The 26,693-nt window shown below is 31.2% G+C and overlaps 5 protein-coding genes and 1 long non-coding RNA gene across 11 annotated transcripts in view; 3 read left to right on the top strand and 3 right to left on the bottom strand.

Moving 5' to 3' along the window:
• The window catches only part of LOC104706005, a 2,319-nt gene extending 1,533 nt beyond the window's left edge, over positions 1 to 786 (bottom strand). For both annotated transcript variants that reach the window (XM_010422121.1, XM_010422122.2), the window contains exons 1-2: positions 430 to 786; positions 9 to 221 (exon numbers count right to left, since the gene is read on the bottom strand). In XM_010422121.1, the coding sequence (XP_010420423.1) occupies positions 9 to 221; positions 430 to 549 (333 nt within the window). In that variant the 5' untranslated portion in view covers positions 550 to 786. The remainder of the gene's footprint in view (positions 1 to 8; positions 222 to 429) is intronic.
• On the top strand, positions 1,166 to 3,451 carry LOC104706004. Of its 2 annotated transcripts, none has more exons than XM_010422120.1 (2): positions 1,166 to 1,406; positions 2,995 to 3,451. In XM_010422120.1, exons 1-2 carry the CDS (start codon positions 1,306 to 1,308, stop codon positions 3,251 to 3,253), a joined length of 360 nt encoding a protein of 119 aa, XP_010420422.1. In that variant the 5' UTR covers positions 1,166 to 1,305; the 3' UTR covers positions 3,254 to 3,451. The 2 variants fall into 2 exon arrangements, with proteins under 2 accessions (XP_010420422.1, XP_010420421.1); XM_010422119.1 differs by having other exon boundaries at positions 2,980 to 3,451.
• Positions 3,985 to 6,952, top strand: LOC104706003 (midasin-like). 2 transcript variants are annotated; one of them, XM_010422117.2, is made up of 5 exons: positions 3,985 to 4,235; positions 4,817 to 5,276; positions 5,370 to 5,564; positions 5,649 to 5,801; positions 5,894 to 6,952. In XM_010422117.2, the coding sequence occupies exons 1-5, from the start codon at positions 4,122 to 4,124 to the stop codon at positions 6,745 to 6,747; spliced, it is 1,776 nt and encodes a 591-aa protein (XP_010420419.1). In that variant the 5' UTR covers positions 3,985 to 4,121; the 3' UTR covers positions 6,748 to 6,952. The 2 variants fall into 2 exon arrangements, with proteins under 2 accessions (XP_010420419.1, XP_010420418.1); XM_010422116.2 differs by having other exon boundaries at positions 5,649 to 5,807.
• On the bottom strand, positions 13,366 to 18,846 carry LOC104706001. 2 transcript variants are annotated; one of them, XM_010422115.2, is made up of 4 exons: positions 18,647 to 18,846; positions 18,232 to 18,397; positions 18,060 to 18,147; positions 13,366 to 13,593 (listed from the first exon to the last, which is right to left on the bottom strand). In XM_010422115.2, the coding sequence occupies exons 1-4, from the start codon at positions 18,694 to 18,696 to the stop codon at positions 13,493 to 13,495; spliced, it is 405 nt and encodes a 134-aa protein (XP_010420417.1). In that variant the 5' UTR covers positions 18,697 to 18,846; the 3' UTR covers positions 13,366 to 13,492. The 2 variants fall into 2 exon arrangements, 1 of the variants encoding a protein (XP_010420417.1); XR_002033105.1 differs by lacking the exon at positions 13,366 to 13,593 and having other exon boundaries at positions 17,729 to 18,147; positions 18,232 to 18,442.
• On the top strand, positions 19,247 to 20,636 carry LOC104706000. The gene is made up of 4 exons (XR_754403.2): positions 19,247 to 19,670; positions 19,868 to 19,987; positions 20,081 to 20,306; positions 20,420 to 20,636. It is a non-coding gene; the product is annotated as an uncharacterized LOC104706000 (long non-coding RNA).
• On the bottom strand, positions 21,200 to 23,291 carry LOC104709179. Of its 2 annotated transcripts, XM_010425832.2 has the most exons (6): positions 23,171 to 23,291; positions 22,919 to 23,076; positions 22,349 to 22,433; positions 21,678 to 21,922; positions 21,382 to 21,505; positions 21,200 to 21,287 (listed from the first exon to the last, which is right to left on the bottom strand). In XM_010425832.2, the coding sequence occupies exons 2-5, from the start codon at positions 23,072 to 23,074 to the stop codon at positions 21,386 to 21,388; spliced, it is 606 nt and encodes a 201-aa protein (XP_010424134.1). In that variant the 5' UTR covers positions 23,075 to 23,076; positions 23,171 to 23,291; the 3' UTR covers positions 21,200 to 21,287; positions 21,382 to 21,385. The 2 variants fall into 2 exon arrangements, with proteins under 2 accessions (XP_010424134.1, XP_019084668.1); XM_019229123.1 differs by lacking the exon at positions 23,171 to 23,291 and having other exon boundaries at positions 22,919 to 23,102.

The following is a 26,693-nucleotide window of genomic DNA, read 5'->3' as shown; positions in this document are numbered from 1 at the left end:
AAACTCACGGTGATGACAACCCCACCGCCTTGCTTCTGTCCTAGAGTCAGACCCAAAGGCTTGTCTACTTCAACCTCAATTGTCTTGGAAGCTGCTGTTCTTGCTTTGATTTCGAATCTTCTCAACCCATTTAACCCTCCAATCTTTTTATCAGACACAGCAAAGATCTCTGATAAACTCTTCTTCGAATCTTCCAAAGAAACTCCCTGAAACCCAGATTTCTAAAACACACAAACAAACAAACAAAAAGATTCATACTTTTAGATGAAGCTGTTGCACAAAAAAAACTTTTAGATGAAGCTAAGTCCAAATCACATTCAAGATGAAAGAAAAGAGAAATCAAACTCGACCCTCCATTGTAAACAAACTTCTAGTTGAGAAATTAAAATTCGTTTGTAAAGAGATAGAAAAGAAGAGAGAAAGAGAGACCTGGGAAAAGACAGAAGCAGAGGAGGAATGGAGTTTGGGAGATGGGTTTGAAGTTGAAGCAGTTTTGGTGAAGAAGGAAGAGACAGTAGTAGCTCCTGAAACCGCACCAGACGTTGCCATCTCTCTCGCTCTCTTTCTGATGTGATCCGAACGACGAAAGCTTGTTTGAATTTCTTAGTTTCGATCTAGTTGCATGCGCTGCTTTGTAATAGGATTGATGCTAGAGAAGCTTTTCTTTTGGTTTAAGTGTGATGTGTCAAAAGCTCCAAGAGATAACCTTTTCGTGGTAATCGCAACATTTTCGTGTGTTACACACGGTCCACTCTGTCCACACACTCTTTTCTCATCTTTCCCCAAACAAGGATCACAAATATTTCTGAATACGTATTAGATTATTTCTCAATTTAATTATATTCCTAATCCATGAATCACGTTTTCAGTGTAAGTGTGTAACCTTTGGAAATATTGTTGACTTTTTGAGCATGTCTGTGTCTTGCTTCTTGCTTGCAGGAGCAAATAGCAATCATGTCATCACATCTCATCATCCTCTAAATTTTACAAGATGGGTTTAATTGTGAAAAGCCCGTTAGAGGTCCATGGCCCGGCTGTTACATTCGTAGAGTTAACGGCGTCAAACGAAAAGCCAAACGGTGACGTTAGATTTGACTAATCGAGACTATTTTTAAGAAAGTAACGGAGCACACATGAATCGTATGGTATGGTGTGCTCTCTTTTTATGTCTCCTCCCATCTCTTCCACGCTAAATATTATTTAAACACACAAACTCAACTCACGACTCACAACTCACTATCCTCTGATTCCTCTCTTCTCTTTTATCTTTCTCTTTCTCTCTGGTACTACAGAAACAGAGTGGATATGGCAGCTAAATCGAAGAGCATTGCTGTTGTGGTGATCGGGAAGCACATAGTCAACAGTGTTCGTTCATGCCCCTTCGCATCTGGTCTCCTCTCTTCTCGGTATCTCTATCTCTTCCTCTTCTTACTCAATCTGCTTCCATTGTTCTTCATTTTCTTAAGTTTCGTAAGTATTTTGTTATCGGAAAGAAACGGTTAAGACGTACGCTTACGGGGAAAAACGTATTTTAATTAGAACATAGACTAAATATTGTATAATAGGTTGTCTAGATTGTTGTGTTATATCACGTACATATATGATATATATGGTGATAACACACACAAAAAAAAAAACAAGAACTTCATAAGGTTTATACGAATCCCCTCTATATCTATTTTTTTTTTTACCTAAATGGTGATTTTTTTTGTTTTATTTCAAGATTGCAGATTATAGGTACAAGATTTGCCATAGATTATTTTTTATAACTCAAATGTATATATGTTAATGTTATATATTACTCTCTCCGTTTCAAAATATAAGTTGTTTTAGAGAAGTTTTTGTTTCATAATATAACATGTTTTCAAGTTTCTATGCAATTTTTAGATTTGTTTAATATTTTATATTATGCAGTATTGTTTGTGACTGGTTGAACTTGTTAAAAGTAAATATTTCTTAATCTGCGTGTTTTAGTTATAACATCTTATATTTTGATATGGAAGGAGTATTATTTTCAGTCGTAGGGAGATGTATATTTTTTACATAGATAGAAGCACACATCACACGGTAGTCGGATATGGCATGGCATATCGAATAGGATAATACCAAAAGGTCCTAAACCAGTCTTCCATTCATAGTGTGCCACGTATCTTTGTTCAGATCATTATTTCCCTTTATCTTGGAGAGGTCAAGTCAACTGAGAGAAACAATAAATCTTGGAAAGGGTCCTCACTTTTTCCTTTTGTTTGCTTTAGAAGTGATAATAATTATTAAGAACTTGAATCGTTCATTTAGTTATTTATTACCGAATCCGAATTCTGAATATATGTATCTACGAGATCAAAAGAAGAAAGAAGTAGTGTAGACTGTGGATCGTGTAGAAGACTGGATCTTATTTAGAAATTAAACAATAAATACGGATGAACATTAATGGTGGATCATTACACTTCCTATAGTTGATTGTATTTTATTTTTACCTACCTATCTCAACTACTAATTGTAGAGGAAAACCTGTTTTTGCTTGGCACTAAGGGATCATGTTTTGTTGCTAACGAGTTTATCGGGTGATTTTTTTTTTCTTGTAAACAAGATTGTACCATCCTGAATCTAGACGAAGCCTATTTTATTGTTAGTAAAATATAAATAAAATCTAGATTTTTGTATTCATGTCATTCACCTTGGTCGATTAGACCTGACGTGACCGAATTTATTTATTGAAAAGTCATATATATAAATAAATGAACCGATAGCATGCAGGAATATGTTAGTGGGTAGACATCTCAATAAACCATTTATTTCCGATACCATATTCTCTCTTTTAAAAATATATGGAAACTTTTTAGTTTATATACTCATATTCCTTGTTTTATTCATGTGAGTGCAGAATGCTATAGTGAAAGACTCACTTTGATACAAAACATATATATGAAAGAAACCAATATTAATTTTATCGGTAAAACCAAACATTTTCTCATGTAGAGGTATTGCTAACAGGAATGGTCACACATCGGCGTATGATAAGAACGTAGAGGAAGAAATGCAATCTAGTAAAGTGCCTGATGATTTAATAAAGCCTGACTCCGACAACTATTGGTCTCCTCATCCTCAAACTGGTGTCTTTGGACCTTCCTCATCCTCCTCGACCGACACAACCGACGAGAATCGTTGCGGTCAGGAGGATTCAGTGATGGAGGAGAAAGCTTGGTTCCGTCCAACAAGTCTCGAGGATTTAGACAAGACTCACCATTCGTAGAATCATAGCAAGCAAACTCTTCCTATATGTGTGTGTTTACGTACCCACTGTTAGAATAAAAAATTCGAAGTGTGTGGGCATGTTATATTATGTTTCAAGACGAACAAAATTTCTTGTGTTATGATGTTTTACGTTTTGCTTCTCTTTGTTTTTTGAGAAATTAGTAAATTACTGTGGATAAAATTGAAGTTATTTGAACTGTAGAATACAGACGACTTAAAAGACCGATACAACACACCACTACGACTGGATTCACTCACAATACCATTCACACTCTAATATGGGCTTTACAGTTTCTAATACCCATGGCTACTTTCATTTTGTTACTCAAATATGGCCCACGACTATATTTATATTTCTGTGATTAAAGAAAAAAGAAGAAATTCGAGCGTAATAAGTTATTTTTTGGAATCCTATCAAAATCTTTTTCTTACTGTATGATTGAAATAAATAAATAGATAAAAATTCCTAAAATGCTCTTAAAAATACAGTAATTTTCTTCCCAATTCAGAATATATCCTCCTTATTTGGGCAGATACAATACAATTATACAAATACCAAGTAACAAAGACGGAGAAAGAGTGTAATAAATCCAAATTTAAAATATTAAAAAATTTCAAAATTCAAAAAAAATCCGCTCCAACGGTCACACTAAGGGATTCATTCAATATGGTGGCTTCTCGTCTTCTTGGGGGTGGGAATGAAGGTATAAATACCCCCTTACCCTCACATCTTCACACTCAGAGCAAAAAACATCTTGTTTTCTCTGTCAACAAAATTCGATTTCTCTCTCTCTCTCTCTCTCTCTCTCTCTCTCTCTCTCTCTCTCAACACACAAAAGAAACTTCTCTCGATTTCGTCGCCGGAGATGGATTTCCACAGCCTTTTCCGAAGAGATCTTCAATATCTCTGCAAGAGGAACAAAATCCCAGCCAATATGACCAATATCGCCATGGCCGATGCTCTCAGTGCTCTTGAGATCGTAAGTCTTTCTTCTTCTTCTTCTTCCTCAATTCGCTCCGTTTCCGTTTTAGATCTTGGATATGTAGTTTGTTTAGGGATTCACTTCTATGATTCCGATTGTGACGAACATCTGTGTAATCGAACAAGCGCGAGTAATCATTTTTTGGATCTCAGATTTAATTGTTCTGATCAATCACTGCTTGATTCAGATTTGTGCATGATCGATTTGTCAATTTTAGCTCAATAGTGACGGAGATCTGTTAAATCAAGCAAGAGCCAGAAATGTTTTTGATTGTTATCGCTGCCTTATTCATCGATTTAGCTCTACCTTTGTTGATGCGCTTAGTCTTCTTAATCTAAGAATGGTGAATTTGATTGATTTTATGAATTGCGTTATTTTGCTGTGAGATCAATTTGGGAGTCGTGGTTTTGCCTCTTGAGTTGTCTATGTGTTTGATCTCTAGTCATGTTGGTCATTGCTTGTGGTTTCAAGACTCTCAATATGTGCTCTTAGATTCTGATGAATTACATGTGCAGGAGCCAGGAGATTAATTCCTACTATTAATGTTTTGTTGATTTTACTGTATGTTGGATCAATAGGTTGAAGGTCTTGATGAGTACATGAATCAATCCGAGCTGTCTCCAACCAGTGTAGCTAAGAAGCCACCTAATACTGCTACTAGAACAACTCGAAGAAAGACGACAATGAAAGCTGAGCCTCAGTCGTCTTCGTTGTTGGTGTCCCGTTCTACGAGCAAGTCTCTTGCTGGAGAAATGGACCAGGAAAACGTTCCTCAAGAACCCAAGACTAACACTGTCAAGTTTGAAGCCAATGTGCCCAAAACGCCTGCAGCACGAACCACAAGGAAAGCTTCAGCAGCAACTTCTTGTGCTAAGAAGGATGAATCGGTCCAGTCGGTGTACAGCACTAGGAGATCAACCAGGCTGTTGGAGAAATGTATGGCTGATCTGAGTTTGAAGACAAGAGAAACTTTGGATAAGCCAGCGAGGAATGAAGATACAGAACAAAAAGTATCTACGCAGGAGAAGAATCCAGCTGGTTAGACATACAATGCATTTTCTCTCTTTCAATGTTTTGTGCTTTAGTCAAATAAATTGGTTGATCTGAAATGAATGTTGTGGTAATATGCAGGTTCAGAGGCAGAAGTTATCCCAGGTAGGGATTTAAGTGTTTCTATGGAACAAGTATGGGAGAATTTGAAGAGTGACAGCGACCAAGTAGTTGGAGATCCTGAGGTATATGTTGATATTGGTGAGATTGCTGCTATGGATGCAAACACTGAGACCAACAAGGAAGAGATGAGTGAAGTTAGGGCTGATGATAAAGGTAACACAAGCATTTATATACCATCAATGTTTCTATTTAGTTATCTTGTTTGCATTTCTAAATGTTGCAGCTTTCTTTTTGCAGAATCTGAGAACAGCTTAGTCAAAGTAGACAAACAAGAAGAAACTTTGCAGGTTATGTGTGAGAAGAAGAATGACAGTGATCAGGAGATTGGAGATCTTGGTGATATTCCTGTCTTGGATCATGCAAACACTGAGACACACAATGATGATAATGGTATTGGTATGCAACAAGTATAAAAATAACTCGCCTTAACCAGTCTCTTGTTTACACTACTAAATCAAAATGTCTTTTCTTTTTTGTCGCAGAGTCCAAGAACGTTCTAGCTTCCGACAGTTCATCAGTATACCCACAAGAAACAGAACAGGCACTTCAGGAGAATGAGTTTGAGCCTGAGAAAATCAACAATTTCGATGTAGAGGCAAAGGAGGACCAAATAGAACTGGCAATTCAGGAGAATGAGTTTGAGCCTGAGAAAATTAACAGTGCCGGTGTAGAGACAAAGGTGGACAAAACCGATAGTGATGCTGGTGATTCGAAAAACGAACAGGCAATTCAGAAGAATGACACTGAACCTGAGAAAATCAACAATTTCGATGAAGAAGACACAATGGTGAACCAAACCAATAGCGATGCTGGTGATTCAGAAACTGAAGCGGAAGATGATTCTGGTGTTGACTCAGACAGTACTATCTCTGAAGCTGATTCGAACCAAGCCGTACTGGGATCTGATATTGCTGATGAAGAGATGACTCTTTCGGAATCAGAAGGCTCTGCTGCTAGTGCTCCAAATTCTCCTCCTCTTCTTGAAAAGGCTGAAGTCAAAACAACTCCGTTGTCTCCATTTGCAGCAGGATCAATATCAGTTCAATTTCCAAGACCAAGCAAATCAACAACTCCATCAAAGAACTCAGCTCTGAAGCCTGTCAATGTCGAGAACAAAGAGAACAGCATGGAGTTGATGATGAATGTTGACAATTATGAGAATGGAGAGAAGAAAGGTGAAGAGGCTAAGAAGAAGAAGAAGGTCGGGATTGATGAAGAGAACTTGAAAGATGCGAGCATGAGGCAACTGAAGAAGATGATGAAGGACCTTTCTATAAAGAACAGTAACAGAACTGCGTTGCAGATATTGCCTGGTAATAATCAAACTGCAGAGTAGAGAGAGAGTGACTCAAACAAATGTGCTTGTTTTTTTGTTTTCTAATCAGCAGATAAAAGAAAGTGTTTCCTTTTGTTAACACTTTTGCTTTGAAAAAAAAAACTCAATTTCGAAAAAGATGTGTGTGTACTTTCATTACATTTAAATGTTGTTGTGATTGCACAGAAGCAACCAAACGATGAGAAGTTTAGTGATTTGGTTGATGTTGAGTTTTTTTTTTAATAGTTTTGGATTCATTCAGTTTGGATTTTTGATACTTTCTTTGGGGGAATACTATTGAATTAGGAGGAGCAAGATATAACGTTTATGCTACCAAGCCAAAGTCATATGAACTATGCAGGAAACAAGAAATCTGCTTTTCCCAATCTCTGCAAACCAAGTCCTGAAATCTCTGTTTAAACTTACTTTTAAGGTATGATATCTTTTTTTTTTTTTTTTTTTGAAGTCATTCTTGCAAATTCATGTGTAATGTTCCGATTTCATTAAATCTCTTGGGATTCAATGCAACTTCAACTCTCTTTCTTTTACGGCTTATCATTTTCTCGAACAGATTCAACAGTTTGGGTTCGACAAATTTGGTTTCTTTTCTCTGCTCAAGTTTGATGAAGTTTTGTTTTGACATTATTGCTTTTGTACTTTGATATTTCTCTGCCCCTATCAATTTTCACTCGTCTGAATTCGAAAAAAAAATCAGTTAAAAGCACGTTGAAGTATATCAAGTACGACGAAGAAATCTAGAGAATGGAACGAACCATTGTGCCTCCACTTTCCTCTTGTCGGATTAATCCAGGTTTCTACGGAATGGGAAGGTCGTCTTCTCAAGAAGCTAAATCTTGTGTTACTTCTAAACACTCTTCAATCAGACCATACTGAAGATATGATCAAAACTCTTGTTGTTACTGGCCGGTTGTTAGACTCAAAGAGAGATGATCAAAAAGTAGTGAGCAAGTCTTATACAAACACAAGTTCATACACAGATGCAGTGATCAAGTCGGGTGCAACCACATGTACAGACAAAGACAGCCAAGACAGCTCAATGTGAAGTCACATGGAACGAAGTGACGTGGTGAACTTTGGTGTCTTATTGAGAAAATCCAAGAAGTGAGAGCTTAACAAATCAAGTTTTAAGCTCATAAGAACAAGTCATTTATAAGCAGCTGGGTAAACCTGAAAGTGCATCAGAGCAGAAAGAAGGGAATAGCGAAGTAATGCAACACAACAGAAATATGTTTAGCAGCTGAGTGAACTTGAGAAGGTGCAACAGAGTATATAACAGAGCATACAACAATGTTCAATCTATTTCTCTTGATTTCTGTCAACGTGAATATTTCTCTTGTTTTACTTTTGTTAATCTCCATGTTCTGTTTCAATGTTTGTGTCACTTTCATGCGTTAGATAGATATTGTTAGTTTATTGTCGAATTGTTCTGCTTTTTAACGTTTGTACGTAGTTAATGGTTGCTTACAAATTTTGTTGTTTCTTTTGTTTGGCTTTAGTTTCCAAGCTACAATGGGAGATATAGAAGATGTCAATATAAACAATTGTCTGAGCCTGAACACAAGTTGTTATTGCGGCTCCTAATGGATGGAGTCAACCAAGGTTTTCGTGATGCTAATGGCAAGTTCAACAAATTGACGCTGGAAACAAGAATATTACCACCTCTAAATAAACATTTTGGAACTAAAAAACCCTACAATGAGTACAAAAATAGGATGAAGATCTTGAGGGGTAAGTACAATAGCTTCACATAATTTCTTCGTTTTAGTTCAGGGTTTGGATGGGATCTTGAAACGAAGAAATTTACTGCTACAGATGAAGTATGTGATACATTTTTGAAGGTAAAAAATTTAAACTTAAACTTGAGTATAGCAGGGACGCTTAAATATAAAAACTAACATTTACACAATCTTTTTTAATATATGTAGGCTCATCAAACTAAAACACATTTGCGTGATGAACCATTTGAAGATTTTGGGGCTTAAGAACTATATTTGCATTGAATACTGCAATTGGACAGAATGCTGTGGGTTCAATGTTATTGATACATGTTCTTATCAAGTTGGAGACAGTGATGGGATAAATGATTTAAGTCATGTCCAAATAATGAATGATGTAGACGATATACCATATGAAGACAGATCTGTGCATGACATTTTTTCTTCGTTAGAAGAAAGCTTCCTTCACGTAAGAAAGCTAGAACTGATGCATGTAGTTCGAACAAGGCTTTAGATGAAGTGAATACGGTGGCAGAATTTGGTCATCAAATTTTTTGTATGATACAGAGAAGATGGGAAAAAGAAACTGAAGAAAAAGAAGCTGATGACAAAGCTAATAATGTGTGGGATGCTATCAAAGAAATTCCTGATTTGACCGATGATATGCGGTATGAGCCCATGATATTGGTTCACAACTTAGGTATGAAATATGGATTCGTGCATAAGTCCATAGAAGAACGTAAGGGATGGATTATACGAAACTTTCGTAAACCAAGCGAATGAAGTTTTATACATCAATATGGAGTGAGGATGGTTTTTCTATTTCAGTTTAAGTTTTTTTTTTGGTTTTTTGACATTAATTTAAAAATATTTTATGGTTTTAGGTAACATTTATGTAATACTTTAAAATATTTTATGAGTTTTATTTTAATGATATTTTTAGTTTGAGAGCCAATTATTCTTCTCTTGTACGTATAATCAACTAATTCCATGATCACTTGAAATATATATTATGTTAGATTACAAAAAAGAAGAGCCACTAAGTTGTGTTGACTTGTTTGAAAAGAGTATAATCCCTCATCAGATTAATAAATAAAAAATGGTACTCCCCTATATTTGTTTGGCGGGTAAAAAAAGGTTGGAGGCAAATTTTAGAGGGTAAAAATCTGGAGGCAATATAATCTCTTATATATGTGTAAATGATTGAAACAATCCGATCCGTTTTTTTAAAATAAATAATAAATAATAAATAATAATAATAAATAATAATAATAATAAATATTAATCTACAACTAGTGGTCTCATACCCACTAGTCACCTAATCACAATCACAACCAACAACGGAATAACAAATACCAATATCCAATAAATAAATAACTAATCTTAAACCATAACAACAATCCAATAATCAAACATCGGAAACATGAAACCGACAACCTATCAATGTTTCTAAAGACTCAACTCTAGCAACCTAGCAACGCCAGACAACAGACAATCGAGTCCCTAGAACATCCTTCTCTTCATTGCCTTGATTCTACGATCACACTTTGCCTTTACCTGCACCACAAACACATATTGAGATGCATGAGTATTTGATAAACACTCAGTGAGGCAATCCTCCCATCTACTGGACTATACACACAAGCAACAATGATTCCAATGTTCCAAACAAACAACAAACAAAACATACAAACCAGGAAATCAAACATGTCTCGCTGGAAGGGAGGTGTCGACCGACACCAGTCAAGTGTCGACTCTAATAAATTTATTTGCAAAACTAAAATAGTAAAACTTAAATTATAAATGTTAAATATTTCAACCAAAACCCAATATATATTTCCAAATTAGAAAAACTACATTTCCATCTAAAAATAATTAATAATGTATAACTGTTATATAACATAAGAAATACTATAAAAAAAACATAATTTTATTTTTAATTTTTAGTTACAAATATAACCTAATTCTTATTATACAGCTAAAATAATCAAATTTAATTAAAAATAGGAAAAAAAAAATATAGCACATGAGACGTGTCATTTCTTGGATCATGAAAATGTAAAACTCTACACGTCCTTCTTTTTTTATTTTTTGTCGGCACGTTAAAAGCTTTCAATCGTCCTTTATTTATTGTTATTAAATATTGTGAAAACGAGATGACAAGAATAAATGAATAAACTAGGAGAGAGCGCGGATTCATGTTTATATAAATTATATTTTATTTTTTATCTTTATTATTAAATTTATTTGGTATATACTCATATAGTTATATCTTTGTTTTTTTAATGAATATTCAATATTTAATAGCTATTGAATAATGGTTTAATCGTTAATTTACTTGATAAATGATTATGAAAACAATGAAAACAATAATTTAGCAGGCATGATATATACATTTCATTCCTCAATTTGATAGTAATTTTCTTAGTGTCTTTCCCATTAACAGGTACATCTTCAACTTGAGTAACATTGACCAGTTGCCCAACGACGTCTACAACAAAAACGAATACGAATATAACAGGTCAGATGTACATCTTAATTATTTAGTATTTTTGTAATTATATAAAATATAAAAAGACTTACCAACCAAGTAGTTGTCATCCAAAGTACCATCAATGATTTTACCAAACTTCACTGGAGAAAAACCGTTTAAATCATGAGGTAAAGGAATGTGTTAGGAATGAAGGCAATCCGATAAGGATGATCTGTTGTCCGATACATGCCTGCTGAACTCCTTCATCAAGTTGGTCCCTAAACGTACCAATGAGAGCATTTTTGATAGTAGCTTGAATTTTACGGCCCTATATAAATAGAGAATTACAGGATAAATAAGTAATATATAATAGTAGCCAATATATATGTAAAAGTATGCATATATATAGAAACTAATTAGTATATATTATGGTGATATTTAAAAACCGTATGATTAATAATGATGGCATATATTAAAAATTATTTGATAGAATTTTTTTTTTAAATACTCGAAAATTTTATGGAGAACTATAAACTTACTTTAGCATCTATCAAGATCATTTCAATAGTTTCACCAGTGGTAGCTGAGTATTGTTTCCATAACCTGATGATCTTCATCTTGATCTTCCACATATTTTTGAATATAGAGAACTTCAAACTTACTTTGGCATCTATCAAGATCATTTCAATAGTTTCACCGGTGGTAGCTGAGTATTGTTTCCACAACCTGATGATCTTCACCTTGATCTTCCACATATTTTTGAATATAGAGAACTATAAACTTATTTTAGCATCTATCAAAGATCATTTCAATAGTTTCACCGATTTTTTAAAGGTTTCAAGTCAGAAACATTGTTGAAAGAAGCCATTAGAGAATAAAAGATATATTGCTTGTAAACTTTGTAAAGTAAAACTTCTATAAATTAATACTCTATAAATTAATAAACACTATAAATTAATAAGTTTTGCTAGTCCCAAGTCGGGACAGTGTAAAAAATAACAAAATTCGATAAGATAATAAGATAATATTTTTTTTGAAATCTCCATGTAAAATATGGTCTCAATAATATCATAAATTAATAACCACGTAAATATATATATATATATATATATATATATATGCTAATATAGTAAAGTATGTTTCCGTTAAACTTCATATCTATAAAAAAATTGTTATGTTGTATCCTCAAACTATAATGATATAAAATATTCTATAACATTTCATAAAACAACTAAAAAATTTTAAAGTTCTCAATTTCTAAATATGCATTATTTACATTTTGATAGTTTGATAAACTATTAAAATAAGATATTTGATATTCTTATTCATAAATTTGAATATTTATGTCATGTGTATAAGTGAATTTGTATTTGTATTTACAGCGATAGTAGCACATGTATTAGGGTTTTTTTTAAAAAAATTTGGCAAGTCTACTCCGCTCCAATTACGCAAATTCAAAATAGTAGAAAGTATATGATTTGGTATTTGATATCGGATTTTTTTGCCAAATTTGTTTATGCAAATCCAGGAAAATGGGTTTTGTAGAATAAAATCGCTTTTGTAGAATAAGATCATAATAATATCTTCTTTCATGATAATGGGTTGTTACCTAATTAGTAATATCTTATTTGCTACTGTAATCAAGGATTACGGTATTAACATCTAAATTGGATAAATTTAAATGAATGTACTGATATGATAGCAAATTTGCTCCTAAAATAAAGGACATTAAAGAGTTAATTACGTAACAAACAACCTTTTTTGGCGAAATTAGTTAATGCAAATCTAGGATAATGGGTTTTTTGATTATGTTAATCGCTTTTCCTATGCAAATCAAAGAGTTTGTGTGTTGTATATGATTCTTTTTCCGGTGTAGAGTAGAAAAGTGATTAAGTTTCGTTGATTTATTTGGAAACTTAATCACTTTTGTAGAATAAAATCTTAACAATATATTAGTAATATCTTCGATCAACTGTAATCAAGCCTTTTAATATCTAATTTGTATTAATTTAAATAAATGTAGTGATATGATTGTAAAGTTGCTCCTAAAGTAAATGACACTAAAGAGTTTATTACGTAACAAACAATCGTTTTCAGTTTTGTCTTTTAAATCAAAATTTTTGGTATAGTTTGTTTTAAACTAATACGATTGTGGTTTTTTGCTAAATATATTATACGCTTTTTCTATGCAAAAAATCAAAGATCTGTGAAGTTGACAATTTTTAGAAAATTAAAAGTTGAATCTACACATATGATTAATTTGCTCTTAAATATATAGGGGATACTGAGTTAATTAGGTAATGTATGTTCATAAGTTCGTTTGGATTTTGATCGTTTCTTTGTTGTTGAATTAATATATAGAAGATAGTTAATATAGATAATCTATGATTCGGTTAACATGAACTAATATATTGTTTCATGGATGGAGAATACAGAGATATTATTCAAATGAAATACACATATTAATTGATTTTGCATAATCACATAATTGTGCTTATTCATTTTCAACTGATAGACATGAATCAATTATTTGTGCTCTATTTTAGCTTCGTAGTTTTCATGACCTATTTTGATCCTCTTTCTTCCACTTGTGAGTCTTTCTCCTTTGACTAAATATTGAAACAACTTCTTCACAATATGAATCTGACCAATTGGAACCTGTAGAAATGGAAGATAGACTATATTTCTTAAAAGGAGATGTATGTGCAGGGAATAGAGTAAAAATACTTACATAATAGGGGTTTCTCTTCTACTGTTTTGCATTGACATCATACACGAAGTTATGAGGAATTTCATCATAAACATATATAGGTGATTTGTGTTGGCTATTCCTCTCAAACCATGATGAGATAGGTTGGACATAAAGCTTTGCGAATAGGACAGAATCTGCTTCAGATGCAGGTACTTCTTCAGTTACATTATTTATTTGAAACTTTGTGTTAAAGTGGGAAACACCTCTGAAAGTAGCCATGTGAAATTTGTAGATGGAAAATAGTAAGAAGAAGTTGGAAGTTGTTTGCTTGTTTTCAAGGAAGAAAAGAAGAATTGTGGAGATTTATGTGTAAGTGATAAAAATAATGTATATACAGTAAAACCTCTATAGATTAATAAGGTCAGGACCAAGATATTTTATTAATTTATAGAGGTTTTAATTTATCGATAAATTAATAATTATTAATTTATCGATAAATTGATAAAATAGTAATTTATGAAGAGATTTTCATTTTCATAGTTTTGAATATTTTATAATTCACACTTTTATATTTTTTAATTTATAATTTTGCTATCGTAATATGATTGATGTCAATAGTTTACTAGATTATAAAAGTGAAAATGATAAATGTTTAAAAGTTCATAGTTTAGAAGAAATTGTTGTTACTATTCTTCATGATGAAGTCAAAGAAGATATTACGGTATCTTTATAACCAATTACACGTAAAAAACAACTATCGCGTGTAAGACGCTCTACAATTTTTGAATACAATTTGAGAAAACAACACAAAAAGTTTTAGATGTAATGAAAAAAATTATAGAAGAGTTTTAACAAGAATGAAAATTCAAGAATAGGCAAACAACAATAGAGCCATATTTCACTACATTTAGGGTATAGTTTTGAGAGGTAGAGAGTATTATGAATTTAGGATTTAATTTTAAAAGCTTAATTTTGAAATATAGTGCTATTTTTAGGATTTTAGATATATTGTGCTAAATTTAGAAAATAAACTTATTTTGGTGCTATTTTTGAGAATCTCTCTATTTTAAATTACACATCCCCTATTTAATAAAACGGAAGTACACGACTTCAAATTTGTAGACTATATAATTTTAATAATAGGTTACAAATGGGTTATAAAAAATTGATATTAATTTGTTACAAGATGTATGTTAGGTGTAACCCATCTAACTGTTTATTTTCGGAAGATTAAAATTTCAATAGATTTTAGACAATTAATTTTAGAATATTTTTAATTCTCCTTTTACTGACACCAAAATATATCCTCCAAAGATTTAATTGATACATCACGTTGTTTCCAAAAATAATAAACAGAATATTCCGAATTAGTTGTCCACAAAAAAATACTGGTAAGCATAAAAAAGGAATAAAATCTAAGCAAATAATAACAATTAATCGTGATTCCTAATATCTTAATCAAGATAATGATAAAAATCCTTTTATTTATATTATAATTTTTATATAATTTTTTTGTTGAATTTTATAATTTTATATAATATAATCAACTTTAAATAATTTATTTTGATTTTTTTTAATATATTGAAACTTGATATAAAAGTTAGAAACTATAAACACTCTAAATTGTTTTGTTATAGTAATGTCAATAATATGTCAATATAATATGAAAGAATTTCAAGAAACCAAGTATATTAAATTACTCATAATATAATAACTCGCTTTTTAAAAACCAAATTTACAAAATTATGTCTTATAATGACATTCAAGTCATTATATAAAATATACATTGTTGAAATAATTTCACATATATAACCTAATACAATATATTAAAATTTTATTTTAATATATAAAATATACAAATTTTTATATCAAATAAAATTTGACAAGAGTTGTAGCACGGATACTTATCTAAAATCATTAACAATATAAAACTTACAAAATATATGTCTTTTTTCAAGCCATAGTATTTAGCATATGATTTTATTGCATAATGTTTTATCCAAAAAAAAGTTTTAAAAACAATCACATAAATTATATTTTATAAAAAAATTACAATAAATAAAATAAATTTCAGAGCACGGGTCTTAATCTAGTTTCATTTTAATGCATAGAACTAAATATTTTATATTAAACACAATTAATACATTATATCAAATCTATATCTTAGTAACAATTGAAAATATAAATAAAAATTAACAAAGTATAATTCGCAAAAAAAAACTGAATCAACATTATTTAAGATATATTTGTTATGTTGTTATCTCATAAGTACTAAATTACCTCATGTCATAATAAATTTGAAATGAGTGAAATTTAAAAAATAAAAACATATATAAAGATATAGAGACATTCTCATCAAATAAGTGAAAATTTATTTCTACAAATTATAATTTATTTCGAATTATCTTATGTTTAAACATATGCATTACAAAAATACATGTGTTGAAATTATATAATCAAACATAAAAAATTACTAATATTTTTAAATTATTTAAAAAAAAAATTATACAGATTAATATTTGAAAATTTTTAATCTAAAATAAGTTTCATCGTTAGACATTCAGTATAGTAATCACATTTAACTATTTATTTCATCGTAAAACCATAGTTCACTTTTTCATGGATTAGAGTTAAAATTTTAATAAAAAAAAATAATATGAGCATCATATGAGATAATATGTATATGGTTAGTTTTTTAATTTAACAATAAAAATAATCAGTAAAAAATCAGTTAAAATCCAAAAAAATTTTGGAAATCCAAAAATATCCAAAATATTATTCTTCTATATGTCATAATTTCATAAGTAATAGTTTTGTCAATTTTCATCAATTAACCAAAAATTCATTCCTACAAATTCATTTTTTCTATTTTTTTCAGGTTTCTCATATTACTACATGCATTAAAATCTTTAAAATAAAATATGTAAAACTATAGCAATACACATCATGTATTGAATTTTTTTTTAAAGTTCATTATTCTTTCAAGGTTTTGTGTACTTACTTACAATAAAAAAAACTTATATTACAACTATAAATACAATTTATATCCGACTAAAATTATGTTAAATAACTTATGTTATTCTTTTTAACTTTGTTATTCATTATGTATTGATTAATATACATGCTTAATAAATTAAGTTTTTGCGTACACATGTCAAATTTTATTGAGAACACATGTATAATATAATTAGCATACAATGAAAAATATATTGATTTTATTAGTTTTCTTTTTGATTTAGAAAAATAAATTTAAAAAATATAAATATGGAAAATTCTGTAAATATAATTAGCTGTCCTACTACGTTTATAAAAAAAAATGACATGTGTCAATATCTAATCAATATATTTGACATGTGTCACGATCTTATTAATGAGTAACTTTGACATCGTTTTCCTTTTTGATTTAGAAAAATACAATTTTAAAAATATAAACATGTAAAATTATGTAAATATAATTAGCTCTTTTACTACGTTTAAAAAAAAATTGACACGTGTTAACATCTAATTTATATTTGACACATGTCACGATCTTATTAATGAGTAATTTTGACATCAAACTTTATATAATAAGATATTTCTTATTTTATAACTATGACTCAGACATCCGCGATGTCGCGGGGAAGTATTTCAAAATAAGTTAAATTAGATTTAAATTTAGAATTATATATTATAAAATCATTTAAAAATATATGCTAAATAACTAAATTAAAAATTATCTCATAAAAAGAAAATAATAAGTAAGGCTAAAATTTCATAAATATTAAACATATCTTATTATATAAAGTTGGGTTTTGAAAGTTACTCATTAACAAGATTTTGACATGTGTCAAGTTATCAATTTCAGATTTTTTGACATATGTAAAATATAATATTTAATAAGAGGAATTTGATTACAATCAAAAATAAAATATTTTGTTTTAAAAAATATTAATAATGTAAAAAGATAATTATCGAAAATTACAGAATTTTTTTTAAAAATACAATTTTTTAAATAATTATAAAAAGATTATATATATATATTTCATAAAATTCGAAAATTTAATATTATTTTACTTCTTTTTAATTTTAAGTTATTAATAGAAGATGACTCGTTTAACCGTGTGGAGTTTGTAATGTCAAAGAAAGTGAGTGGGAGAGTGAGGGACTCAGACGAGTCAAAGTTCGAAGGGGTGACTCGTGCTACCTCGATGATATTAAGTGATGAAGCCATTTCTTTGCTCACTATTGTGTGTTATGTTAATGAGTTCTCATGCAATGATCATATATGTATTATATAGCTAAAAAATAAAATTTAATTAAAAAGATAAAAAAAAATTATACTATAGCAGATGAGACGTGTAATTTCATTGTGAATCGTACAATTTTATGGAATGTAAGATGACCTGTCCTTTCTTTTTTGCCGGGCACAATAAAAGCTTAGACAATTCTTTACCTGGATAAACTCTCCTTAGGTTTCCATAGGTGTGGCGCGCACGGTGTTCCATCTTAGGCAATTCTTGGTCAACAACATTAAGTAAGCCCTGTCATGTAAAAAAATTAGCTTTATTCTAACTATCATAAACAGATTACATAGATGACAAAGAGTACATGAACATTGAACTTACTTTTTGTCTATGAGAGATAAGTGTGAATCCAGTTCCATCTTGAAGTTTCAAATCAGTCTTAAGCTTCTGGATAAACCATAACCAACTCTCTATATTTTCCTTTCGCACCACAGCCCAAGCAACATGAAAGAATTGATTATTTGCATAATTGCATCTCTTCCTACGGCTGCCAAAAGTTGACCCTTAACATTGTTCTTTAAAAAACACCCATCTATTCCAAAAAAGACGTTGGTGAATATCGAGTACTTGGTGTTCATAAACAAGACGTTGCGTCTCATTAGGAAACAACTGTATATACTGAGACATAAACACACATCACATCTAATATATACAGATAAAATAAGATACTTAACTAAATCTATATGATATGTGTACATAAATCAAGTGAAAACCCCAAAATTTGTTTCAAAATTACCTCATTTTTCCAGCGGGTGAAGGGATGAGAAACTCTAATTCCACTTCCATAAAACTCTTTAACTTCGAAAAGCGTTTCTACTAATTTCGATTCATCAATGGTTAGAGAAGAATTGAAGCCCCAATTGTTGGGTTATGAGTTAAAAGAAGATCAATGAGACGACAAGTTTTGTGAAAAATAAAGTAAAAATTGAGACGACATGTTCGATGTTTTGTTTAATTTCTGCCCACACTCCAATTACGTCGTATTGATCAAAACACAACGTGGTCTAACACGTGGCATCTATGTCACCGCTATTTCACGGCAATTTAACACCGTTAGGTCCATGTATGGTTGTAAATTTAATATTTTGTTAAGTGGGGATATGACTTGGGACGAGAGTATCTATTTTGTAACATATGTCATTACTTAGGATATAAAAAAGCCATTTTTCCTCAAAAACTGTGCTGATTTTGTTGGGGACACACTAGTACTAAAATCGAGATGATTAATGGGCCGTAGCCCAAACACAATCTAATGAAAGGTGAGGGTATAACTGTAAATACTTTAATAATATATATATAACTTGGTTGTTGTGATAATTACTATTTATTTTTTACAGAGAGTTTCGAGGAATCTGGAAATCCCCAAATCTGAGTTGTGTTTTCTTCTTATTATTCTAGGGTTTGTTTCTTCGTATCCCCCAAAAATGGCTGCTACCGTACTGAGCGATGAATCGATGACGAAACGAGGTTTGACAAAGGATTCATGGGCGTTTGAGGAGGAGGCTGACTCTTGTTCTTCGCGCATCAAAAAGCAAAAAGTGGAAGACGATGATAGCAGCGGTAGCAGCGACATCGATATGGATTTCGGCACGGACAGCGAGTGGCTTCAGTATAAATACGTTTCAAAAGAACCAGAGTGGGGCTACGATAGCTTTGATGGTCGCGAATTCAAAGTCAATCCAAGGATTCGTAATTGGTCTCCCAACCAGCAACTTTATGACATATACTACAACTACAGGCTTAAGGCTTTCTAGAGTAAGGTATATATTTATAATCAATCTATTTGGTATATCGATCTGTTTTAGTCAAACTCTTGTTCTCTTACTGCAAAATCCATCTGCTTTTTGTGAAGTAATTTTTCAATTTCATTCGTTTTTATTTTTTTACTTGCAACAATAGATTTGTGTATGCCTTAATTTGTTGTTGTTTACTAATATTTTGGTTTTGTAATATATAGGGTTTTCTTCCTGATCCTTCGGTCGGAATCTACGAGCTCAATCTCGAGAGGAAGAACGGTGATAGGGGTTTAATTGCAGATCTTGCTAATGTCTGTGTTAATAAGTTCAACGAGACCAAGGTAATTAATTAGTATAAGTTGAATTAAGATGGATATGATTTTTTTTCATGTTTTGGATCGTTTGGATTTATAGATTATTTTATCTTTTTACAGAACAAGACTTTGGAATTTGGTGAATGTTGTGAGAGTTAATGTAAGTGGACAAGCTACATGGAAGCTGTACATCACGTTCATGGCACGGGAGTGTCGTGATGGGCCTCTTGTTGAGTACCAAGCCAAGGTGCTACATTTTGTAATGACACCGGAGGTATCTCCTATCCCAATTCTCTGCAGACCAAGTCCTAAACTACAACTCTAGATCTCTCTATATATTCAAAAGGTATTATTATTCTTTATGTTAATCTTCTTCGTTTTCATTGTGTCTATTTCGTCAGTGGGATTTGTATTGTTTCTGCCAAGTTATAACTGTTAATGTTTCTGACCAAATTGCAGTGTCATGTGTTGACGACAAGCTAGCAGAGGCTAAGATGCATTCAAGTGAGAGAGTTTAAGCTATTTTATAAGGTTGTGTTGGGTGGGAATCTAAGTGTTATGACCTATTATATCTATTATGACATTAGTTCATAATTGTCTTGTGCTATATTTATGGTTTGTGTGTGTAATAGATTATGAAGTTTATATTCATTAATGATGCACAGCTTTCTCTCAATTATTACTATAAACCATTGCCTCTCTGATCTCTCTAAGATTTAAACAAACCGTTCATAAACATGATGTTCTCCTACGTCCGTGATATCTACAAGAGAGACGATAATAATTAGGATTTACAGCTTTCTCAAAAGAAAAAAAAAACTCATCGAATGTCAAAAGTGACTTCCACCACACGAGTTAGATGCCAACGCAAAATTGGTGTTTGCCTTCTCGCCATTGACCTCTAGCTTACAAGTGTTAATCTTCACTCGGAATTCCAAATCTTAACAAGGTGTCAATGCATATATCATAAATGCTCAGATTGGGGATGTAGTTAATCTTTGAAGACTACTTAAGTTAAATCCATGACTAGAGTAACATAACCAAATATGTCCTTCACAATTAAGATAACTATATATGTTTAGGTTTAACGACAAAAAATATTTCTTAAAAAGCCAAATTACTTAATTAAACGATCAAGATACACTATTGGACATGTCTCAGGGATGAAGATCCTTCCATATCCGCCAACTCCCCAATCCTTCCCCCAAGTGTTTTGGACCAAGAAAAAAAGTTTGCCATCTAGTGTGAACCCATAAGAAACAATGATTAGCACATGTCTTATATAATCCAAGGTGGCTCCCTGCGGTATCTTCAAAGCGTAGATTCCCTAAAACATTGTTACACAAACGATGATAAGTTTCAATATTTAAATCATATATTAATCTATTATAAAGCATATAAATTTGAATTATTTTACTTACATTATTAAGTGCCAAAAACTCTGGTTCTGTATGCAGAGATATACCAACCAGACCTTTTGTTACCAACAAATTTCTGATTTCTTCCGGAGTTGCATTGTGCTTTGTAATAAAATCTTCTTTCACTCTAAACATGTTTGTTTGAAACCATATAACAAATATCAATATAATAATTACTCAGATTCTAAAGCATTAACTATACGTACGTTCGTTTTTGAAATAAGCGATACACACAAAAATAAATAATTAGGATTGAATCAGATACAAAGAAAAAAGAAGTGGATATCATAAGCATTTACCTTGTTATTTCTTCCGAAATCCTTTTCAAGTCCTATCTCACGAATGAACTTTATTGGTCTTTTGAGTGAAGCAATTGTCAAACTCTTTTTTCTACCTCCCCTTTGAATCTGAGCTTTTTCGCTTACTTTTCTGACTAAAGTAACGAGACCTTCCATCGACAAAGGCTTTTGTTCAGCAACATTTTGAATATTCATATTGTACCCGAATTCCAAAATCTTACGGAGAACTCTCGCCCAACAATCATCTGCATACAAATATAACATTATTATTAACTAGTATTATATCAACTGTATAGCTAGAGTTTTAGTTTAATAAAAAGTTGGTTTAAAAGCGGAAAAGCGAGATTGGGTTTTTGTTTAACGTTAATACATTGTTATATATATATATATATGTTTTATTTTCATATTAATCGAAATTATGCAAATACGTATAATACTCGAAAGAAATTAAATATGCTTTTTGATTGATTTATTTATATACCAAGAAACAGCCAAATACTACTCAGTTTTAAAAATTGCAACTCTTTCAATCGTAACAAAACTGAAAACATAAACGGACCACAAATTCTAAGAGTATCTATATATTTTAAACACGGAATTGCATTAATTATTACGCTATATAGAAATTCAATTGATACATAAACTATATAGTCTACTACGATAGTATATACCTTCTGATTGCTCTTCAATTATTCCAAGCAAATGTAAGTGTGTCGAGGTGAAATCGAAGACAAGACGACTCCCATCCCCAAATTCCTGTAAAAAAAATGTTGATTTATTGTACTTATGAGCTCTTGTATAATGCGTTGGATTTGTTTAACGTGAGACTAACAAACACTACACTGCCATTAAAATAAAGGAAATAAAAACAACAACAAAAAAAAGTTGGGAACTTGGACACAAAGTCACAAACCCTCAGACTCTTTGAGGTTCATCAAAACTTTCTACGTTTAGGAATTAGGACCGTCTGAGATTAGTGTAAGTATAAAAAATTAGGGAAATGAATCTGAAATGGGATATGTAATAAATGATGCTAAAACGACTCTAATGCAAACTATAAAACACAACAAAGCTAGAAAACTCCTTAAACTCTTTCTCTTCGTCTTCAAAAAAAAACAAAAACCTATACGAAACCCACAACTTTTAAAAACTGTACGGCCATGGAAAAAAGAAAAGAAGAAAGAAAGAGATAGTGATCTTAAGAAACTAACTAAGAAAGTAAGAATACAAGTGTTATATACCCTTTGAGGTTCATCAAAGCCTTCTTCTATCGCTTGATTTGGTGGATCTGGATTTTGAGAACGACGTTTTTGCTCTTGCTTTATAGGATTTGGAATATTTTTGCCTCTATTACCTCCTCCAGCTCCAATACCTCCACCACCGTGCTCAGCTTCCATGCCTAATACAGAAACCTCTCTACCCTTAAAAAACCAGAAAATCATAGAAACCCTTAAAAAAAAGTCAAATTAAGAAATGGCTGAAGAATAACAAACCTGGTGGTTTTGAGCAGAAAAAAATTGGAGTTTTCTGACAGAAACGTTAATGGAGGAAGAAACCGCCAAGAAATAGAGAGAGAAAGAGAGAGTGAGGGAGCTGAGGAAGAAAGCTTTTTGAGGGAAGAGGGTGACAGTGGTGTAAATGACCAAATGTCGGATTTATCTCTTTAGCTTTTTGGTTAATTTTTTGGTAAGGGTTTTTTTTATAGAAGAATTGGGAATTTAAATGTCAAAAATGAAAATGTAGAGATTATTCACTAAAAATTGTTTCTTAACACGTAACTTTTTTTCAAAAAAAATAATATAACTAATCATTGTATATTCTTAATAATTTTTTGAACTTAATTTTGTTCCAACTAAAAATAGAGATGGGCAAAACATTAACCGACACAAATGAAACCAACATTGATCATGTCGAAATTAAAATAAATTTTGTAATATTAATTCAAATGGTACATAAATTTTTACTTTGATAAGTCGAATCAAACTAAAAGGATGAAGTGGACTGCAAATACATCAAATCTGAAACCAAACCAATTTTCAATAACCTTAACATACAAATTCTATATATACCGGACCGGACCATACTTGATTTTTGTGCAACTATAAAACCGAACAAAAAAAACTCATTAATTATAGCCTGAATCCGTATAGTATTAGCTAGTGACGGGGTCTTTCATTATAACCCAAATGCTATAGATATTTTTTTCAACCGAATCATCTCAATAACCCCAAGTTTCAATATACTAACATGATACCAACCAAAATTGTATTTCTAATCAAATAATATTTTAAACCTGGACCGATCGAGTGGAATTATGAATCAAATTGAAATGAATGTTAGTAGTTTTTACTTTGGATCTGTTTTTTTTTTTCTTAACCCAAAACCAAAAACCGAAGCGGCAAAAAGTAATCAATTTAATGTATACTAGAGGTCTTGACCGTTAGAGAGAATTAAACAGCTTACATGCATACAAAACCATAAGCCCAAGAATAATAATATTGCATCTTCCATTAATAATAACAAAATAGTAAATTCAACATTAGCATTCATACCATTACCCAAATCCGAAATTTTATTAATTGAATCAGTACAATTGCACTGTATGAAGAGCTAAAAGCTTACGTGAATGCTAAAGATAGTCAAAACCCTGCAATGACAAAGTTTCCAAATCTTGGAGAGGTTGGTCCACGAAATTAAGGTTCTTGGCTTCCCACTCTATTTATAGGCAAAGAGATGAGACAGAGAAGATTAAATATAATGTATATTGTACAGGGAATATTTTTTTGTGATGTGATTCAACAGAAAGAAAAAGAAAAACTAAAACAATGAGATCCCATAAGAATTTACCTGTATATACATAATATGTATACCAAAATTAATGCTATGTACGTGACGTCAGATTTCTTGGAGGGCAAATTAAGCATGCGTAGGAATAGGATAAGATTGATTAAACAATAGACGTACGGAGCGGAGCCTGAGCCTGCATGGAGAGATAGAAAGAAACAAACAAAAAAAACGTAGAGAGAGAGAGAGAGAGAGAGAGAGAGAGAGAGAGAGAGAGAGAGCGGCCGGTATTATAAATTTTATAATTAGGGATGAACCCAAAACCTTGTTTTTTCCCTTCTCATTCGACTCATTTTTTTCTTCAATTATTTTCAGGTTGTGTTAAGGTTTTCGCAAGTTTACTACTGAAAACTAATAAACAAATAACAATTTGTGTTCAATGCGTGTCCGTTAAGCTTAATTAAATTTTGCATGTGTGTACATGTATCGTCAGTACGGATATGTGTTAGCATATATTTAATTAAATTAAATAATTTTATAAAATATTGGGGTTTTACATGTAATTAAACGAATCGTTCATAACTATTTCGTTCTGAACCGTCAAAAAAAATCAGTTTTATAGTGAAGAATATTAGTATTATTTACGAAAAAAGAGATTCACTGATCATAGTTACGAAAATGGTTAACGATGGGTAAGGAGGTAACGACGAACGTATGTGACGTCACCACTGTTGCATCAGTAGCTAGCTATATAGGTTGTGCGATGAATTAATTAAATGTACGGACTCTGTGTCTGCTTGTGAGACCATGCTGAACCTGTGTTTTACATATCCCGATGCATGTAGTTGTAGTATTTTGATGAAGAAGCAAAATTGCAAGTTTTTAAATATGATTTGAGACAATACGGCTCACGATTAATGCCAAAGATAGACCCTTAATTTAGCTTTCTTTTCTTCTTTTTAATCGATAGATAGCCAAGAAGAAGAAAAGAGAATTACACTGTCAATAATAAACAGGCTTTGCTTTGCATTTTTGTTATTGGCTATATATATACATATATATATATATATATATGATGATTAATTTCCACAAACTGTATTGTTCTTATCCATTATAGAATCATAGTAGCAATACGCACAGTTGATCCGATATTGGAAGTTCTCAATCTCATCAGAATCCTAAGCTTTATTTGATTTACAACAAAATTAAAATTACTAATGAAATAGCTTTTGTGATCATCACACCATAGGACCAATATCTATTTGTTTTATTCAAATTGAAATAAGGTTTTCGATTTGACAGATCAAATTAATGTTTTCAAACAATGTAATTCCTTTTTCAAAATGAACAAAAAACATATCTATATACATAGAGGCATAATGATAGATATATAATCATACCCTACCTAAGTCATGCACTCCGCGCGCAGAACCGATCTTTATTAACCTATATATCACAAGAGAAAAGAAAAAATGTCAGATTGAGGCCTTATCGACAAATTGTGTTTATCAGTTAAAAGAAAATAAGGTTTTTAAAAATATATAAATTAAAGATTTTAATATTTTTGTCCATAAGTTTTTTCTTTCTTCTGGCTTGGTCAGCGCGCGAGTGGCTTTTTTCAGTTTGACTGAACGTTGCAATGAAAACGATATACAGTATCTGATTTATTTATATAAACTTTTTTGATAGAATAAAACGAAGAATCTGCAACAAATATTAAAATTACTAATGAATTAGTGTGATCATATACCAACCATAGTCCATAGGAACAAGATTTATCTTTTTTAGGTTTTCGATTAGACAGATCAAATGTTTTTCAAGCAAATGTATATAGATGGATGATACAGTAGATATATAATCCAAAACCGATCTTTATTTTTCAAAAAGTCAGACTGAGGCATTATAAACAAAAAGTGCATATCAGTTTTAAAAAACAAGACTAAGGGTTTAAGTGACACAAAAATAGAAGATTGTATTTTGTCTATGCGTTTTTTGTTTACTGAACGTTGCAATGAAAATTGATTGTCTAAAAATATGTCTAACTTTTATTTTTTTTTAAAGAACTCTAAAAGAATTTACTAATTTGAAGAAAGTATGGTGACCATATATATCTGATTTATTTAGTTAGTCCTTTTTGAAATATGATTGATAGAATAAAAATAAGAAAATTCTATAAAGTTTTGTGAAAAAGATCCTTGTGCATCTTTCATCTTCTACAAACCTTGTTCTAAA

The sequence above is a fragment of the Camelina sativa genome, chromosome 8, assembly GCF_000633955.1.
Source record: "Camelina sativa cultivar DH55 chromosome 8, Cs, whole genome shotgun sequence".
In the NCBI taxonomy this organism is placed as follows: Eukaryota; Viridiplantae; Streptophyta; class Magnoliopsida; order Brassicales; family Brassicaceae; genus Camelina; species Camelina sativa.
The sequence above is the reverse complement of the archived record's forward strand: the minus strand, read 5'-3'. Positions and strand labels throughout refer to the sequence as shown.

Bases quoted from the DNA above. Each gene is read 5' to 3' on its own strand.
- LOC104706003 (XM_010422116.2), top strand. From the start codon at position 4,122: ATGGATTTCCACAGCCTTTTCCGAAGAGATCTTCAATATCTCTGCAAG. The intron at 5,277-5,369 runs GTTAGACATACA...GGTAATATGCAG, and splicing joins GCAGGAGAAGAATCCAGCTG to GTTCAGAGGCAGAAGTTATC. The intron at 5,565-5,648 runs GTAACACAAGCA...TTCTTTTTGCAG, and splicing joins AGTTAGGGCTGATGATAAAG to AATCTGAGAACAGCTTAGTC.
- LOC104706004 (XM_010422119.1), top strand. From the start codon at position 1,306: ATGGCAGCTAAATCGAAGAGCATTGCTGTTGTGGTGATCGGGAAGCAC. The intron at 1,407-2,979 runs GTATCTCTATCT...TTTCTCATGTAG, and splicing joins TCTGGTCTCCTCTCTTCTCG to AGGTATTGCTAACAGGAATG.
- LOC104709179 (XM_010425832.2), bottom strand. From the start codon at position 23,074: ATGGAAGCTGAGCACGGTGGTGGAGGTATTGGAGCTGGAGGAGGTAAT. The intron at 22,434-22,918 runs GTATATAACACT...TTTTTTTTACAG, and splicing joins GCTTTGATGAACCTCAAAGG to GAATTTGGGGATGGGAGTCG. The intron at 21,506-21,677 runs GTAAATGCTTAT...AAACATGTTTAG, and splicing joins ATTTCGGAAGAAATAACAAG to AGTGAAAGAAGATTTTATTA.
- LOC104706001 (XM_010422115.2), bottom strand. From the start codon at position 18,696: ATGGAAGTGGAATTAGAGTTTCTCATCCCTTCACCCGCTGGAAAAATG. The intron at 18,398-18,646 runs GTAATTTTGAAA...AACTTTTGGCAG, and splicing joins TCACCCGCTGGAAAAATGAG to CCGTAGGAAGAGATGCAATT. The intron at 13,594-18,059 runs GTAAAGAATTGT...CCATTTCTACAG, and splicing joins CCTAAGGAGAGTTTATCCAG to GTTCCAATTGGTCAGATTCA.